Source organism: Ziziphus jujuba, chromosome 4 (genome assembly GCF_031755915.1).
Source record: "Ziziphus jujuba cultivar Dongzao chromosome 4, ASM3175591v1".
Classification (NCBI taxonomy): Eukaryota; Viridiplantae; Streptophyta; class Magnoliopsida; order Rosales; family Rhamnaceae; genus Ziziphus; species Ziziphus jujuba.
The window spans coordinates 25,934,274-25,952,916 of record NC_083382.1 but is presented as its reverse complement, the minus strand read 5'-3'; the positions used below and the strand labels follow the sequence as shown (position 1 = coordinate 25,952,916).

The following is an 18,643-nucleotide window of genomic DNA, read 5'->3' as shown; positions in this document are numbered from 1 at the left end:
CAGATAATCTCATGGTGCATGGTATAAGATCTTTGATCAAATACCTATAATACTATTAAAAGACATAATTTTTATTTATATAAAAAACCTTCTTTTTTTTTTCTTTTTTTTTTTCTTAATAATCGATTGAATCAACTTATTTGACATTTTATAGCCTAGCATAATGTTTCTTTTTCATGTACTAATGCTCTATTTCATGTAAAACTTGTTTTCACACTTTACACCAACTACTCTGTACGTACTCTCTCACGTGGGCATACAATTCTAAATTTTGGCATTCAACTAATTGATTTTGTCGTTTAATTAAATTTTTATTTTGAAACACCACTGGCTTGATCTAAAATTTACAATTTGATTGTCCCTTTTGTCATACTAGAAACAAATTTACCATTTTACCAAAGAAAACCAAATTTGCTAGTTAATCTGAAAAATAGATTATTTTATATTTTATTCTATTTTATTTTATTCTTTGCTGGAAAGTTTAAAACGAATATAACGGGAAAAAAAAAAAAAGAAAGAAAGAAGTTTCATGCTTTAGTTTTGATTGCATTTTTGAATCCAATAACAATAACAATAATAATAATAATAATAAAAGAACCACAAGTAGGGTTACCTATGCAGATTCCTTATTGATTTTTTTTTTTTTGGATTAATAAATTATGGTATTGTAATCAAAACCATAAGTGGCGTACAAAATTTAATTTTTTTGATAGGTGCGCCACGTAATATGAGTAACGTGAATTATTGTCTTCCTATTAGTTCTTTTTTTTTTTTTTTTTTTGTTTTGGTTAAATTATTGCTAGATGAACAAATGATGGTTTTCTTTAAAATAATATTAGCAGTATCATCTAATCTATAAAATTGATTAATTAATTAATATATTAATATAATTAAAATATAAATAAATAAATATTTTAAAAACATGTAATTAAATATATATCAATTGTCAATTAGATATCTGTTCAATATATATATATATATCAATTAAATAATGACATATGATCGAGCCTTAATAGATTAAATGTAAATTCTAGCATTTTTTTTTTATCTTGAAATTTTATGTTCTTTCTTACGTTCTTTTCAATGGGAAATATCAATGGCGATCTTTGACGCTTTGATTTTTCGTCTTTTTTGAACGATATTGTCGTAATGTGTGATTTCCCTTTGGCTCTTTACGTAATGAGAGTTAGTAATTGAATTTAAAAAAGACCATGAGTTCCATATTGATTTTTTATTTATTATATATTCTAATGCAATAGGGATGTTACACGTCCAACGTATTGGGACTAGCTACCACGTTGATTTTAAGCTTTATATATTTATGTCATTGGCAATGTCTCAAACGGCCACAACCAAACACAATCCTACTGTACAGTAATCGTCCCAAGAGCTAGCTTAGATTCTTCGTCATCAATCATGACAAGACGAAGTTCACTGAAAATAGTTGAGCAGACTATAGTAGCTCCTCCACCAGACTCCCCCACCGACCCTGCCATTCCAAAATCTTTACCTCTTACCTTCTTTGACTTGGTGTTCTTGAGGTCTCCACCAACTCTCGGCTTTTACTTCTATGAAGCTTCAATCGCTTCTACTACTTTCTGTGATTCCATACTTCCAAAACTAAAACTCTCCTTATCTCTAACCTTAACCCTCTTCTCTCCTCTCGCCGGAAACCTAATTTGGCCAGAAAACTCCGACACACCCCTCATCAATTACGTCGAAGGCGACGGTGTTTCATTTACAGTGGCCTTGAGCGACAGCGACAGCGATTTCCATCGCCTCTCCGGGATGGACTTTGTCGAAGCCCGGGAAAATCGTTCTCTCGTTCCCCAGTTGACTGCTTCAGCAGGAAAAGCAGCAGCGATGGCACTGCAAGTAACTCTTTTTCCAAATCAAGGGTTTTGTATTGGATTAGCCATGAACCATGCAGTAGCCGATGGGAAAATCTTTACCACTTTCATGAAATCATGGGCTCAGAGATTCAAACTTGGAGACGATCAGACTTCCTTGTCATTATCCGACGAAAAACCATTGTATGAAAGATCCATTATCAAGGATCCGAAAGGGCTTGCATCAATCTACGCGCGGCATTGGTTAGATTTTGGCGGTACCAACAATAAAAGCTTAGTAATGAATCCTGAACCTCAAGTTCCATCGGATACAGTTCGTGGCATTTTCGAACTGAGTCGTGCAAAGATAGAAAAACTAAGAGAGTTTGTAAAGCTAGAGGTGGCAAAAAAGAATGAAGAGCCATTTTATGTGTCGACGTTTTCATTAGCAGCGGCATACAGTTGCACTTGCTTAGCCAAAACTGAAGGAATAAGCTCAAAATCGGAGCTGGTGCTCATGTCCTTCCCTGTGGATTGCAGATCTCGCATGGAACCACCAATACCTTCATATTTTGGTAATTGTGTTACGGGGAAGACCGCGTTTGCGAACGCTAAAGAAATAATGGGAAATGGAGGGTTCCTCGTGGCTTTGAAAACCATAGGTGAAGCTATAAAAAGCTTGGACTGTGATGGAATAACTTATGGAGCAGAAAACCGTCTTTCAGGTAAACACAATTTCCCACCTTTTAAGTTGTATACGTTTGCAGGATCGCTTCGGTTCGATGTTTATAGCACTGATTTTGGATGGGGAAGACCCAGAAAAGTTGATTTCCCTTCTTTAGCTACGACTGGAGCTATATCTCTTCAAGATACTAGGAATGGTGATGGCGGTGTCCAAATTGGTTTGCTTCTCGATAAACATCTCGTGGAAACTTTTGCTTCTATTTTCGCTAAAGGCCTTGAAGAATGAAGATGACCTACCCTTTTAAAGTGTGTGTTTTTGTCCTTCCTTTCTGAATAAACAGGGTTTGTAGTTTAGATTGCATAATTCTGACAGTATGGTTGCTTTTGGAATTCCCTGATATCGTCATCTTTCTCTACCTAGTTGTTTCCAGACAAGTATGAGCCACATTTTCACCAAAATTAAATATAATTTTGAATAAGTAGTTTAGTGCATGGTCTTGAATATTTGGGATACTTTGTTGTTTTTGCTTTTGTTTTTGTTGGGGTTAGATGTGGGATACCCCATTATCTATTGGACTAAAATTATAATGCTTTAGGCTTCCCATATCATAAAGTAACTAATTTAATAATTAGCTCATTCATTGTGATCTCTTAATTAAGAAAAAAATTGAGAAAAAAAAAAAAAAAACTTTTACATGGTAATATATAGATGAGATGGTGCAAGTTATTAATTCATCTAACATTGAAAAAAAGAAAAAACAATTGTAAAAAACATATATTGTCCCTATGGGCGGTAAATTTAAATGCCCCCAATATCAATTAAAAAAAATAAAAGTACTATTTAACTTGACATTGCACATTTACACGGATAATTATATCTGAGATATTTGACCCAAAATAGAACAGATATACAAGATATAACTTATATAACAAACATGTTAAAATCCACAGCTATTGGATTATCACACTTGGAAGGGACGGATGAGATTGAAATGCAACTCGCGTGTGAAAATTTGGCTCAAATCTCCCCTTCCCTCTGGCTCGCTCCGCCTTTGCCAAAATTCCCCCAAATCCAACCCTACCAAAATTTCCTCTTCTCCTCTTCTACTCTGCTTCAACCCTTCCTCTTCTCAAATCCAACATATATTGTTTTTGAGAACGATAATTTGGATATGGTGTCAAATGGCATGAAGCTTATTTATGATAATAGCTTTGGATTTCACAAGCTTTTCTTTTTCCTTGATCAATTTCAGTATTATAAGATTTCAGATGGTAATATGCAACTGAGAAATACTTGCAAATGTTTGTATATTCTCCAAAACTAAAAGATAAAATTAACTAGAGCTTGTTCAATTGAATTCGCTGAATTAGTTTGGCCTCTAAAAAGATTTAAATATTCCTGCATAGGTAGTCATGCTGTTCCTGCATATTTGAACTGTTGTGTATGATAATAGTCCATTGTACCTTCCAATTGGAAAGAGAGCTACTGACAAGATAAAGCCTTACAGCTCAATACTCACTGTGGGTAGAAAGGTGTCCCCTTACAAATTGTTTTCATGCTCAACGACTATAGCAAACCAACCAACTTAGGTTTCCTTTGTGCTTCTTAGTTTTGTATTCTTATAAATAATTCTTCTTGTGTAGTTGTTGACTTTTTTGCTGTTAAAGTGAAAATGGTAGAAGCAGAATAGAAGAGGAGAAGAGGAAGATAGGTTTGGAGGAGGAGAGGAAATTTTGCTAGGGTTAGATTTGGGGGAATTTTTCACACGTGAGTTGCACTTCAATCTCATCCGTCCGTCCCAATCCAATGGCTGTGGATTTTAGTATGTTTTTGATCTGGAAATACATATTAGGCTCGACACGATAGTAGCCGTTCCTGACATAAATATAAATACCCTACAACAAATGTTGGTTCTGCACCCCATCAATTATAAATCTCACCTAACTACTTTAATTGGATTTTTTTTTTTTTCTTTTTCTTTTATACTTCTGTTTACACCAACCTTTCACAACCTACTCTTTCAAGTGGACGATCCACCTTTGAAATTTCGGTTTATGCTATTATTGCTTTCAGTAATTGTCACACCAGGAAGTTTGGTAGCAAGAATTTAAAGATTGGATTGTATTACATGAATGCACACACACATCAGACCTCCTGATTCGTGTTTCAAGACGTATTGAATGAGGAGTCTACAGGCCAATGCCAGAATCGTGGAGTTGTCGTTTCACACCCAATCCAAGTGCATCTATCCTATGTGTGTGTATATATATATATATATATATTTTGTTTTTATTCCAAAGCACTAAAAATTATGCTAGGTCCACCTATAATATGGTGTTCAACGTATTAATCTAATTCATAAGAGCTGATCTATAATATTTATAAGGTTAAGTGAAATTGATTTAATTAATATTGGTTCAATTAGCATGCATTTCACATCTAAATGTTATGAGTTCTTAGGTTTAAAAAATCTAACTCCTCTATTTTAAATTAGAAATTATTACAATAATAAAAAATACAAATAAAAATAAGCAGCTGCCCCCCAAGGGTTCATAGCCATAGGTTTACACTTTATTGCACAACTCAATTTTTTCTATAGGTTTTTTTTTTTTTTGGGTTTGTCTTTTCCTTCATTTAATAACACTTATTCTTTTGTCTTCCTTTTTTTTTTTTTTTTTGCCCTTTGACAAGTTCGAACCATCTTTAGAAAAAAAAAAATTTAACAAATCTAATTTTTATTTTCTAATCTAACAGTATAGTTGACATTTTCCAAAACAAATATAATTAATTTATTTGAGTTGGAAAATATTGTTAATATTTATTTTGAATATTAAGTATTAAATATTTTTTATTTTGCTAATTATAATGAAATTTCAATAACTATGAAAAGAATTAAAGTATAATTTATTTTTACTATCAAACTATTTCTTAAGTAATTCTTTTTATATTATATAACTTTTGATAATATGATTATTATCATGAATAATAATAAAAAAAATTTCTATTCAATATTATGAATAATATTATAATTTTAAAAAATTACATGAATAATAATAATAAAATAATTTTGTCTATTTTGAATAATTTAATTATTTTAAAAATTTTGCATGATGATAAAAAGCAATTTTATTATTTTTCTATGTTAAAAGTAATTTTTGCGATAGTACAATATATATTTGCACCAAACGTTATACATTATTAATACAATTTATTCTAATATAATATATCTCAGTTCAATACCATACAATTCTACGTCTCAAATATATATAATCTAAAGTCTTCACGTCATCTAGGAGTTTGTGTGTAGTGTATATATCCATTTCACAACAAAACACATCCATATGGACGAATAATAAAAGCAAGATCTGTGAATTAAATTAAATGTAAGCTGAGAATAAATATGGTTAAACTAAATGCAACAAGTCCAAAAGATTCCATTAAAATGTTAGACATAAAAGCTTTTTTTTTTTTTTAATGAAGCATAAAAGCTTGATAATTTATTATTAGAAATTTTATAATCCAGATTTCTACACTATAAAAACTTACAAATATATTTGAACCAGTCCCAAAAATTTAAGCTCATGGGACATGAGCTTTCATTTCTTTTATATTTTTCTCTAACACTCTTATTCACATGTAAGTTCATCTTTTTTTGGACTTCTTTGGATCCTTATATATGGTTTAAATTTTTTGGATAGAGATGTTGAGTTTTGAATCCGGAACTTTTGGATCTCTGACTCTGATACCATGTTAAAATACCACTGATCCCAAAAGTTTAAGCCAATGGAATATAGATTTTCATGTCTTTTATGTTTTTCTCTAACACTCTCCCTCACATGTAAATTCATCTCCTTTTGGGTAGGGGTGGGCATGGATTGGGTTGGTTCGGTTTTGGACCGAAATACAACCCAATCCATACATATCGGTTTTTCTAATTTACAATCCAAACCAAACCATTGAAGTATTAAATCCAAACCAAACCAAACCATTTACGATCGGTTTGGTTTGGATTGGTTGATCGGTTTGAAACTTACTAATTTATAAATATATAATACAAATAAAAAATTTTCCAAATATAAAATATAAATAATAAATTATAATTATCCAAACATAAAATACAATTAAAATAATACAACATAGTCTACAATAGAAAATAAAGAAGAAAATATAGCAAATGATACACATCATACACTTATTAAATAGCAAATATTAATGTCATCATCTCACTCCTATAAAATCAAATTAAAATTGTTAGAACAAATAATGTAAAATAATACATTCGTCAAAATTTATTCACTCAAGAATCAATGCATAATTCCTTTTTTTTTTTTTACTTTAAAACTTTGGTAAATCATAAATCAATCAACGTTGACAGGTTCACTAATTTTAGTTGATTCTGTAAGCTCTACAAAGATCAAAACAATAAAATTAGCAATAAATTATATTTAAACATTTATATATATATATATATATATAAGTAACAATTGGATACCATATATGTAGATATATATATGATGGGGATGTAAAAAAATATATATATATTATAGTAATGGTGATGGACTGGTGGTGGGCGACAACAAAGGTAAATGTTTAGTTTGGCGTTACAACTTACAATTTGATTTAGGATTTGGGATATGGGGATGTAAAAGAAAAAAAAATTTATATATATATCTATATATATATTAAAAATCAATATATAAAAATGGAAAAAAAATTTAAAAACTAATATATAAAAATGAAAAAAAATTCTAAAATTAATATATAAAAATGAAAATATATATATATATATATATAATTTTTTTAGTTATATAATATATTATTTGGATTGGATTGGATTGGATTGGATTTATATTTCCAATCCATAACCAATCCAATCCATACAATTTATAATATTTTGAACCCAATCCAATCCAATTGATATAAAAATCCAATCCAAACCGTTAAAAATGGATTAGATTGGACGGATTGAACGGATTGGATTGGATTTTGCCCACCCCTACTTTTGGGTTACAATAGAAAGCAAAAATTATTGTCGACAATAGTCTTTTTATTTTTTATTATTTTTTTATTTTTGAATCCATGCATTCCAATGATCCGGACATCGTAGAAACATTATATTTGCTCTATCTTTTGTTTTATTTGGTTGAATCCAGTAATTATTTATACTGTTGAAATGGTCCTTCAAGTCAATCAACAATCTGCTACAGAATTGAGACTCAATACGGCACCCTATGGACATAATTGAATGCTGCTTCGTGTATTAATGCCATCCAATAAACATAATTATAAAATGGCCCCAAAAAAAAAAAAAATTGACTAGAAAAGAACATATATAAATATCATATCAGAAAAATAACTAAAGCATCTTCTTTTTGTCCGGCCCAAAGAGAGATGAAATTGATGTCTTGTTCATCAACTGGGCTATTTTCATAATTAAGACAGATTAATAAGAGGATCTTTCATTAATAAAAACCACGTGTTACCATGTGGGATATAACAATTATTTTGGTGTTTTCAACTCGTTTTATTATAATACTTATAAAACTGTTCAACGTTTTAGTCTATTGATTTACAAATTGCCGAATTGTATCAAGTACGGTCTAATTACCTTTCACGCATCATTAAAATAACAAATAATTATTACTTGTCACTTTATAGCATAATAATATATATATATATACATATATTTATTTATTTTTGATATTTGAATGGAAATTGGAACTTTAATTATTATTATTATCAAAATAGTAATTTTTACCATTCAGTTATCTATCTGAGGATGATATAAAAGCATTTCTAAAGGATTTTTTAACAGTTAATTAAAATTTAGTATCCTAAACTTAATTATGCGATTTAAGTCCTAAATTTTGAAATTGTATGATTTGGAGTTCGAAGTTTCAAATTTTGTATGAATTGGTCCAATTGTAAACGGACTGTTAATGGCCATCTATGCACTAATGTTGTTTTAGTTTTACTTTAATACTCTCAATTCTTATGTCTGTACGATTCAGGCCTTCAACTTTTTAACATGCAATTTAGGTTTTCGATTTTTCAGAGAATATAATTTATAAATAAAATAATATTCATTAAAAAATAATTAATAATCAAAAGTACAAAATGTATAATTATGTTTAAATTCTATTTAAAAACATTTTAGCAAAATATATATATATATATATATATATTTTTTTTTTCAAGAAAAGTAATTAATAATTTAAATAAATTTTTTTTGGTGAATAAGTTTAAATTAATAATTTTATTTTCCGGTAAAAATTTATAATATAATAAAATTAACCATATAAGAATAAGAATAAAAAAATCAATAAAGAACTTTGGGTTAAAAAATAATAATACATGAACTAAAAGATAATTATTTATAAATTTATTAAAAGAAAAATATATACATATATAGATGAAAGAAATTATTTTTTCTTTTTGCCTCAAGGAGTTTAGAAAATAAAATTAATTTTCTTATATAACTCGTAATAAATTATTAATATTTTTATGACGTTCATTGCTATTTTTTTACCCAGAAATTCTTCTATTGATTTTTTTATTTTTATTTTTTTATGGTTATTTTATTATATTATAAAATTTTAAGTTAAAATAAAAATATTAATTTAAACTCATTCACCAAAAATACTTTATCTAAATTATTGATTTTTTTTGAAAAAATATATTTTTCTTGCTAAAATGTTTTTAAATAGAACGTAAATGTATTTATACTTTTTGTAATATCGATTATTAATTATTTTTTAATAAGTATTACTTTATTTTTAAATTATATTATTTGAAAAATTGAGTATCTAAATCACACAATTTGAAAAATTGAAGACTTAAACTCCGTATTAAAAAGTTAAGGGTTTAAATTAGAGGTGGACACAAACCAAACCAAATCCATATATTATATAATATTTTTATTATTTTATTATCATTAATTGTTTTTATTTATACACCTTTATTTTTCTTTTATTTATAATATTTATTGCTCTATTTATATATCCTTTTTTTTATTTATTTTTTTTTTAAAATATTACAATAATAACATAAAATCTTAATATTATAACAAATTAAAACAATATAATATTAAAATAAAGAATCTCTGTTTGAAAAGTTAAACCTATTGGTTATATTCAAAAGTCATTAGAGAGAGCTTGAGGGAATCTTTTTTACTTAAGTTAGATTTTTTAAAATAAACAACATGAAACGATATTTATTGAGAATGCTTTAATAGTATATATATTCAAAATTATACCTGTCAATATATTACCCATGAAAAAATAAATTGTGTTCGTTAATATGTAATTTTTTTTCCTTTCAAGTGCACAAAATTACAAATTGAATCCATAGATAATTCCAACCAATTCGGATCTCTTTTTTTTTTTTTTTTTTAAGTGCACAAAATAACTCTTTTTGTTTTTCAATCCTAAGCAATTGATCACCAATTCAACACATAATAGTAATTCTATATTTACCAAATTTATTTACTAAAATTTTAATGAATAGTAACTATATTAATCCTGTATTAATTTATAATAACGTGTTAAATATTAAACATTTATATATTATAATGTTGTTATTTTATTAAAGTTTTAGTAAACAAATTTAGCTTATATAACATTGCTCAGCACATAATCTGGCATCGTTTAATGATAAAAAGAATTAAAAAGATAATCAAACTCAAATTAAACATGTATTCCTTTTCCATATTTGAAATGTTAAAAGAACAAACATACACGTGTATTTTACTTGAAGAAAGACAATATTCTTTTATTTATTTATTATTATTATTGTGATTACTTACTCAGATTTGTAGGTTATATATCAGTAACGATCACAATTGCCCTTGAGCAAAAACAAACCTTGACCCCATTCAACTTATCTTCTGTCGTTGCCATGGCCAACCTAAACTCCTCCATCAAAATAGTTGAGGTCACCACTGTGACTCCTCCACAAGACTCTAAAACACCCAACTCTTTACCTCTTACGTTTTTCGACTTGGTTTGGTTACGATCTCCACCAACCAAACGTCTTTACTTGTACGAACTTCCAACAGTCTCCACAGCTACTTTCTTCGATTCCGTACTTCCAAAACTAAAACACTCCTTATCGCTCACACTCCGCCACTTCCTACCTCTGGCCGGAAACATAAGCTGGCCCGAAACTTCTCCTAAACCGCTCATCGACTACGTCGGCGGCAGCGACGATGGTGTTTCGTTCACCGTGGCCGAGTCCGACGCCGATTTCTATGATCTATCTGCTGCTGACATCAATGAATCCACCGCATCTCATCTTCTCGTTCCCGATTTGGCAGTTTCGAAGGAAAAAGCAGCAGTGACAGCATTGCAAATAACTGTGTTTCCAAACCGTGGGTTTTCCATTGGAATAACCACCCACCATGCTGTCCTGGATGGTAAATCCTCAACTTCATTCATCAAAGCATGGTCCCACATATGCAAAATCGGAGATCAGTACTCAACGGCGTCGTTGCCGGAGCTTAATCTATTGTACGACAGATCCGTGATAAAAGATCCGAAGGGTCTCGAAGCAATCTACGTGAATAACTGTCTACAATCTGGAGGACCCAACAACAAAAGCTTGCTACCGGATCATAAACCCAGAATCCCATCGGATACGGTTCGGGTCACTTTCCAATTGAGCCGTGTAAAAATAGAAAAACTGAGAGAGTTTGTGAAAGTGGAAATGGCAAAGAGGAAGGACCAAAATCCACATCATGTGTCGACGTTTTCGCTGACGGTTGCTTACACGTGCACTTGCTTGGCCAAATCTGAAGGGTTAAGCTCCGAGATCGAGCTGGTACTGATTTCCTTCGGTGTGGATTGTAGATCTAGGTTGGAACCTCCGGTGCTTGGGTATTTTGGTAATTGTATGACTCTGAAAGTTGCATTTGCAGAGGCAAAAGGTGTAATGGGAAAGGAAGGGTTTCTTGTAGCTGTGAACGCCATAAGCGAAGCTATAAAAAGCTTGGAAACCGATGGGATTTTTCATGGAGCAGAGAATAGGGTTGCAGGGAAGCACAGTTTGCCTCCGTTTAAATTGTATAATTTTTCAGGGTCTCCTCGGTTTGAGGTTTATAATAGTGATTTTGGATGGGGAAGACCCACAAAGGTGGATATGCCTTGCTTTGATACAAACAGTGCGATTTCTCTTTCGGATAGTAAAAATGGTGATGGTGGGGTTCAGATTGGTTTGCCTCTGAATAAACATATTGTGGAAGCTTTTGCATCTCAGTTTGCTAAAGGTCTTGAAGACCTACCATTTTAGTCTTTTTCTTCTTTATGGATCTTTATCTACTTTCTACTTTTGTCATTTTCTAAATAAAAACCGATGTGGTATAATGGATCATCGTGTTCTGGTCGATTAAACTGCATCTTCTTTTTCTTCATAATTCTTAAATTAATTATCGTTTAATATTCTCATCTTATATATAAAATGAAAGGGAGCTTCTTCACAGCTTGTCAACTTCTATACTGGCCGAAGAATAGAACGAACAAACAAGAAAAATAAGAGTTTATCATTCTGTGGAAAAATTTACTTTCATTATATATTAATATATATGTTGAAAATATAATATATATGAACTGAAATTGACAATCTGATAGGCACGGGCATGCCCAGTGAACTTCAAGGTAAACATAGAAAGATTTTCTACCAAAAGAAAATAAGGAAACATTGAAAAGTACACAAGTGATTGTCAAATTTAATTTTAATGATTTATTTATTTATTTATCTATTTATTTATTTTGCTGTCCCCTATGCCCTCCCCATCCGTGACTCGAACCCGCGCTCGGACTGTTGGAGGATGCATATGTGATAATTCAAGTTGAGACTTATAATTGCCAAAAGTTATTATTGCAATTGGTGGTCCAGATGTCGTATATTTCTTTTTCTTTTTTTTATTTTGGTTAGAAGTCTACATATTGTTTAAATTCAATTGAATTATGCGCTTTTGATATTTTGTAACTATTTAGTTTGTAATATATACTAGTAGTGTTGAATTTTTATATAGTATCGTATTTGTGAACACCAATATTAATATTATAAGTTTGACTATTTTTATTATCGAATTGCATGACTGTTTTGATAACTAATAAAAACATAATTGTATCCAACCAATGTTACTTATAATTATATAAAAAATAGTATCCAACCAACGTTACTTATATTTAAATGCACAACTTTTTTTTTATTTACTACAGTAACTTCATACCTATATATCTTTAAAAATAGAGGTTAACTTGTAATGACATTGTGTAGTATGAATAAATATTTTATAATAAATAGATATGTAGGTGTTTGGTCTTTTGTCTTTTTCGTGATTGAACCTAGTCAGTATTGCGGTCCCTGTTAGGACCAGTGCTCAAATTAATGCACATATTTTTCGATTAATGCAAAGGGGTTTGATCCATGACAGCCGTCCACATGGTTAAGAAGGAGAAGCAATATTTCTTGGGTGATGTGATTGAAGATGTTGTTTGGTTGAAAGAAAAGGAAAGAAAAAGAGAAATTAGATATCGTCTCTGTCACTAGCCCAATCAAAATCTGCAAAGCCAAGAAGAGCCAATTTGTTATGCTTGAAGTTTTAAACCATGTTCAATTGTTCCCTTCAGATATCTAAGTAATTTTTTTCCAACTATCCCAGAGAGAAGACGTTGGAGCCTTTACAAATCGACTTGACTTATTTACTGCAAATGATATGTCTGGTCCTCTAATAGTTAGATACTGCAAAGCACCAGTTGTGCTGCGAGTCTGCTACACAAATATGGATTAGTCGTAATATCCATGGAAGAAGTTAAGGGTTTGTTGGCCATCGATACGAAGGGTAACAATTTGCTCCATCTATTTTGGTTTTGATAAGCAGCTCTTTTGCATACTTTGATTGAGTCAATAACATGGAATTTTTATTTCTAACTACATTAGTTCCCAAGAAGAAGCTTAGATTTCCAAATTTTCAATGAAAATTGGGAGTTTAAACTTGTAATATTAAGTTCTGCACATTTCAAATCTGGACTAGTGATTATACCTTATACAAGGGCGGATCCAGGGATCCAGGAATTAGATTCAGAGGGCCGTGGTGTAACAATATATGTATATGCGAAAATGAAAATTATGTTAAAATAAAATAATTAAATTAAAAAATGCATAACAATATATTACTAAAATATTTTTTTCGCTAACAAAAATAGAAAAACTACAAAAAGATAAAATAATACTAAGAGAAATAAAATATCACATAACTTTTATCATAATTGAGCACTTCAACTAGACTCGCGTGAGAGCTCAGTGGTTAAAGCACCACAGCTTCGGCCAGTGGACGCTGGGTCGCATCTTGGGGGGTCGGGAATGCCTGGGGGCATAGCCAAAAAAAGAGAAAAATTGAGCACTTCAACTTTTACCTTTATAAAAATCATCTATTATTGCATCCACATTAATTGTTTCTGACAATTTCTTTCTCAATTTATACAGCTAAAGAATCTGTTAGAAATCCATCATTTATTTTACTTCGAAGTCTCGTGTTAAAATTTTCTTATTGCAAAAAAAAAAAAAAAAAAGCATGTCCTATAGTTGCAGTTGAAACAAAAAGAGTTAGTATAAGATAAATTAGTCTGTCAATCATATCGTAGATATTTGACTTGTTTGTCTCTATTAAACCATTATATAACTCAAACAATGAACAAAATCTTGTAACTGTAGATCTTGAGATACATCAAGTTCAAAATTTGCAATTAAAATCTTAAAAGGATTTTTTCTAGCTAAATAAAATTTTGAGGATAACTTTTTTCCACAAGTATACAAATTGCATCAGTGTTAAATGACTTATAGACATCTTTAGGATCCAAAATAGAGCCAAGAATGAGAAGCTCCATTGTATGCTTACTAAATCTGCTATTTAGCTTAAACAATTGAAAATCTATTACAGCAATAAATACATTCACTGTACAATAATACTTAACTATTATATGATCGAGATCCGTGCTTTACCTTGAGATTGTGGTGGAAGTTAGCAAATGTGATTGGAGTCAGGGTCAATTTCAGTACCACCTTCCACTTGCAGTTAGACAGGTAAGCAAAGCGGACCGTCTAGACCTTAAAGGATATACTAAGATCATACATCAATAAATTTTGAGGGAGCTGAGACAAGCAATTGCCGCTGATAAAGTTTGTTTATAATAATAGCTATTAGACGAGCATCGAGATGTCCTGTATGAGGCTCTATATGGGAAATAGTGCTAGATCCCACTGTGCTGGAGTGATGTGGGTAATGAGAAGCTCCTTACGATGGACAATGTGGTTGGGTCTAACTACCTACGAATGACCATGGGCAAAGTGAGAGTCATCCGAAAAAGACTTAGGGCTGCTCAAGACTAACAAAAGCGTTACACCAACGTGCATAAAAAAGATCTTGAATTTGAAGTTTGTGATTGAGTTTTCTTAAAGTTGTCCCCATGGAAGAGAGTTATGCATCGGTGGCATACAGGTTGGCACTACCAGAACTGTTAGCACGAGTACACAACATATTTCACATTTTGATGATGCAGAAGTACATTGTAGATCCATCACACGTACTTGAAACTCCTGACATTGACTTGAGAGAAGACCTGTCATATGTAGAGTAACTAGTGCAGAACCTGGATCGCAAGGAGCGAGTATTACGCAATAAGACCATCCCACTAGTCAAAGTCCTCTGGCAGAATTACTTGGTTGAAAAAATAAGATGGGAGCCCGAGACATAAATATGTGACCAGTACCCCTATTTGCTCCAGTGATGCGCAAAATTTCATGGAAGAAATTTTTGTAAAGGGCTAGATTATAACACTCCGTCTCGAAGAACACAAGAATTTTTCACATGTTGACCAAGTTTGATCAAGTTAACCTAGTGGGATCCACGGTTGACTTTTTACTGGGGAGACAAAGTTTTGTATTGACCAAGATATCATGCATAGTACATGTCAACCCGAGTTCGTGGACTAATAACATATTGAAATCAGAGTCGTAGTTCAAAAGTTATAAGCGAAATAAGTTGTGGTCTAAACTATTTGAGTGGTGTTGCTTTGACTTTTTATTCTTGCAAAATTTGGTTTCGACTTGTACAATCATTGTAAAGTATTTGTCGATATGAATTCATAAACTAGTGTCATATTTAATTTGGACATTTGATTAAAATGTTACAGATCTTCAAAGTTTGATAAATTTTTTTGAAACTACATTTACCATCTACCTAGCTATGTGTGCGTGTATGAAAAAAGTGTGCACAATGCCCACCGACAATGTGCCATGTGTCACAAAATTAACCAATCCTATGAGTGTATAGTGGCACCCACGAAGTGGTTTTATTGAGCAAAAGTGGTGCAAGAGAGGAGAGAGAAAAAGGAGAGAGAGAGAGAGAGAGAGAGAAAGAGTAAAGAAGAGAAACTGCCCACCATCAGTATGCACACATCCGACCACTATGTTGGCCATCTCAAGATCAGCCGACCAGCCAAGTTTCAAGGCTAGCAGGCTAGCAATGTGCTGGGATTGTCGTGTTTTTTGATAACAATGCCGCCCCTTTCGCCTACCAATTCCTCTCAATCTAGCAACCCTTTTGTTACACCGTCCTTACCAATGTGAAGCTCACGTTCGGCCAACCTCACACCAAATTTTATGGCCAGTGGCCACCAGACATTCTAGCATCGACGACGTTTACTAGCGACAGTGATGGCTCCCTGGAATCCTTAGTTCCGGGTGAGTTTTCGACGTGTCCACCAACCTTTCTCCTCCTATTTTGATCTTTCTAAACCCAAGATTAAGATCCATTTCACCCAAATCTTGTTAGATTAGGAGATCTAAGGACATTTAATTCCTGAGCTTCCTGGTCAAATCTCAACCACTACAAGTATGATCTCTTAGAGATAAGACTAGTGTGTAATCCTCATATTGTAAGCTTTGTTTTGGTGTATAATTTGAATATTTTTGACAACATTCATGTTAGCTCTTCCGGAACAACCATGTATATGATACCTGATTAAAATATTATATTAATTGGATTGTGTGTCATTGATATTTTAGACATACATGTGAACTGTGGGACCAATTCCGTGGAGGATCTTGAGTGATCCACATGTTTTAGGTGAGTGGCTGTTTTCCAAAATTATTTTAGGTTGTTGATTTTATATATTTTGTATTATTTAAAATTTTGGAAAAATGTCATGTCTGTGTTAAAATTTAAGGAAATTATTATTTAATTTTATTGTGCCATTTTTTGTAATTTAAATATATTTGTTATATAAAATTGATTATATGGTTATAAAGAAATTATTTGTGTTTATTTATTGTTAAATTTATTATGCATAATAAAATATGTTATGTGAATTTAATTATATGTGACTTTTATGTGATTTAATGTCCTTTGAATAAATCAATTTTAAGAATTTTAAGAAAAATAATCTTATTAATTTATTGTGCATACAAATATATTTGTATATTTAAATATTTATGAAATTGAAATTATTGTGGCAATAATTAATTTTATAAAATTATTATATTTATATTGTTGTTAAAAAGGAAATATGGAATTTTATGGATTTAGAAATATGTGCTAAACCCGATGGTATTTTATGGAAGATTTTGGTATTTACAATGTTGTAAGTTGTTATAGTTTTAGATCCACTATACAATATTGGTGTTCCATATTATGTTCATGTTTAGCATGCATGTATATATGACCATCCTGTGAGAGTTATGGAAAAGAGGGTTGATAAGTATTTTGCACAATGAACATCAATTGCCTCCTCCTTTGATTGTAGGATAACTAGTTATTAACATCAACGACTTGGAATTCCAAGGTAAACATTTGCAGATCTCTCCCTTTAACCTCCTCGACAGAGTAGTACTTGAGACACCGGTACTAATTGGCACCACTTGATATCTATAGTATAATGCATCAGATTGTTTACCTGACATGTTTTTCAAACTAAAATGTTTTAGAATGTATTTTACTATATTTTAATTATTTATTTCAAATTCATGTTTTAAAGTATTTAAAAAATTATTTGATTATTTAATTTATTTATTTAATCAAAATTTTATATATACTAAGGTTAATTTTAACTTTATATTAAATTTCCCTAACATAAAATTTATTTATGATTTTATTTTTACCTTACGATATTTTATTCTAAATCTAATAATTATTTATCAAATTATTTTCAATGTTAATTTTAATTTCAAATTATTTATATGCTATTTTATTTAATTAATTTCTTGATTTTGGGGAATATAAAAATGATAGGTTTTATGAAAATAATTTTAAAAAGGAGAACTTTTCAAACAAAGTGAAATAATGAGGGTTTTGAGTTCAAACAATAAATATTTATTTTAAATATTTATTCACTTATTCATTTATTAATTTATTCATCATTATTCATTTTTATTTCTTAATCTTATATTTTATAATTAGATCACTCACTAAAAGTATTAGTATCTCATTGTTTTTCTGTTTTTAAATGTGTTGTCCTAAGCCTAGGTGTTAATATGTGCTGATTCTCCGAGGTGCAAGCTCACTGTTCTCATTCGTTACTGCTCTTTCCAAGAAAATAATTTTATTTCTTTCCTATTATTTCTCTTTTTATATATCTTCCTATATTGTTCTAAATTTTGTACTTACTGTAAACTCTAGTATGTGAAATTTTAGCATTGCTTTTCCAATGGTATATGATAAAAATAGCATTAACAAATATATATTTTATTTAATTAGATTGTCAAGTGAAAAATATTGAATTGGGTTCCACTTCCTTTAACTTTAACCATTAAAAAATTAAAAATTATATTATTTAATGGTGTGGATCCCATATATTTTATTGTAATGGGATCCATTGCCAAAAATAAAAAAAATCTTGCATAACACGGTGGTACCAGGTTAGCTGGTGCTACTATATGCCATGTGTTAAACAAATTGCCATGTCAATTTACTATTTCAACTCTTTCTTTATTTGTATTTTTGGATTTTGAAAAAGAGAACTTTTTGCATGTGCCTCTTTCTTCTTCCTTGGAAGGATTGGCTTCTGGTTTCCTCTTCCATTGCTGGGTTATTTATGGCTTCTCCATTTTCCTTGAACTCAAGGTAGAAAAA

General features: G+C 30.6%; 2 protein-coding genes across 2 annotated transcripts; both read left to right on the top strand.

Annotated features, from left to right (window-relative positions):
• The first annotated feature begins 1,310 nt into the window (after nucleotides 1-1,310).
• Nucleotides 1,311-3,005, top strand: LOC107416900 (phenolic glucoside malonyltransferase 1-like). Its single transcript, XM_048471327.2, has one exon. It carries the CDS (start codon nucleotides 1,417-1,419, stop codon nucleotides 2,797-2,799), a length of 1,383 nt encoding a protein of 460 aa, XP_048327284.1. The 5' UTR covers nucleotides 1,311-1,416; the 3' UTR covers nucleotides 2,800-3,005.
• Nucleotides 3,006-10,256: 7,251 nt separating this feature from the next.
• Nucleotides 10,257-11,988, top strand: LOC107416892 (malonyl-CoA:anthocyanidin 5-O-glucoside-6''-O-malonyltransferase-like). The gene has a single exon (XM_016025442.4). The coding sequence runs from the start codon at nucleotides 10,411-10,413 to the stop codon at nucleotides 11,797-11,799; it is 1,389 nt and encodes a 462-aa protein (XP_015880928.1). The 5' UTR covers nucleotides 10,257-10,410; the 3' UTR covers nucleotides 11,800-11,988.
• Nucleotides 11,989-18,643: the final 6,655 nt, after the last annotated feature.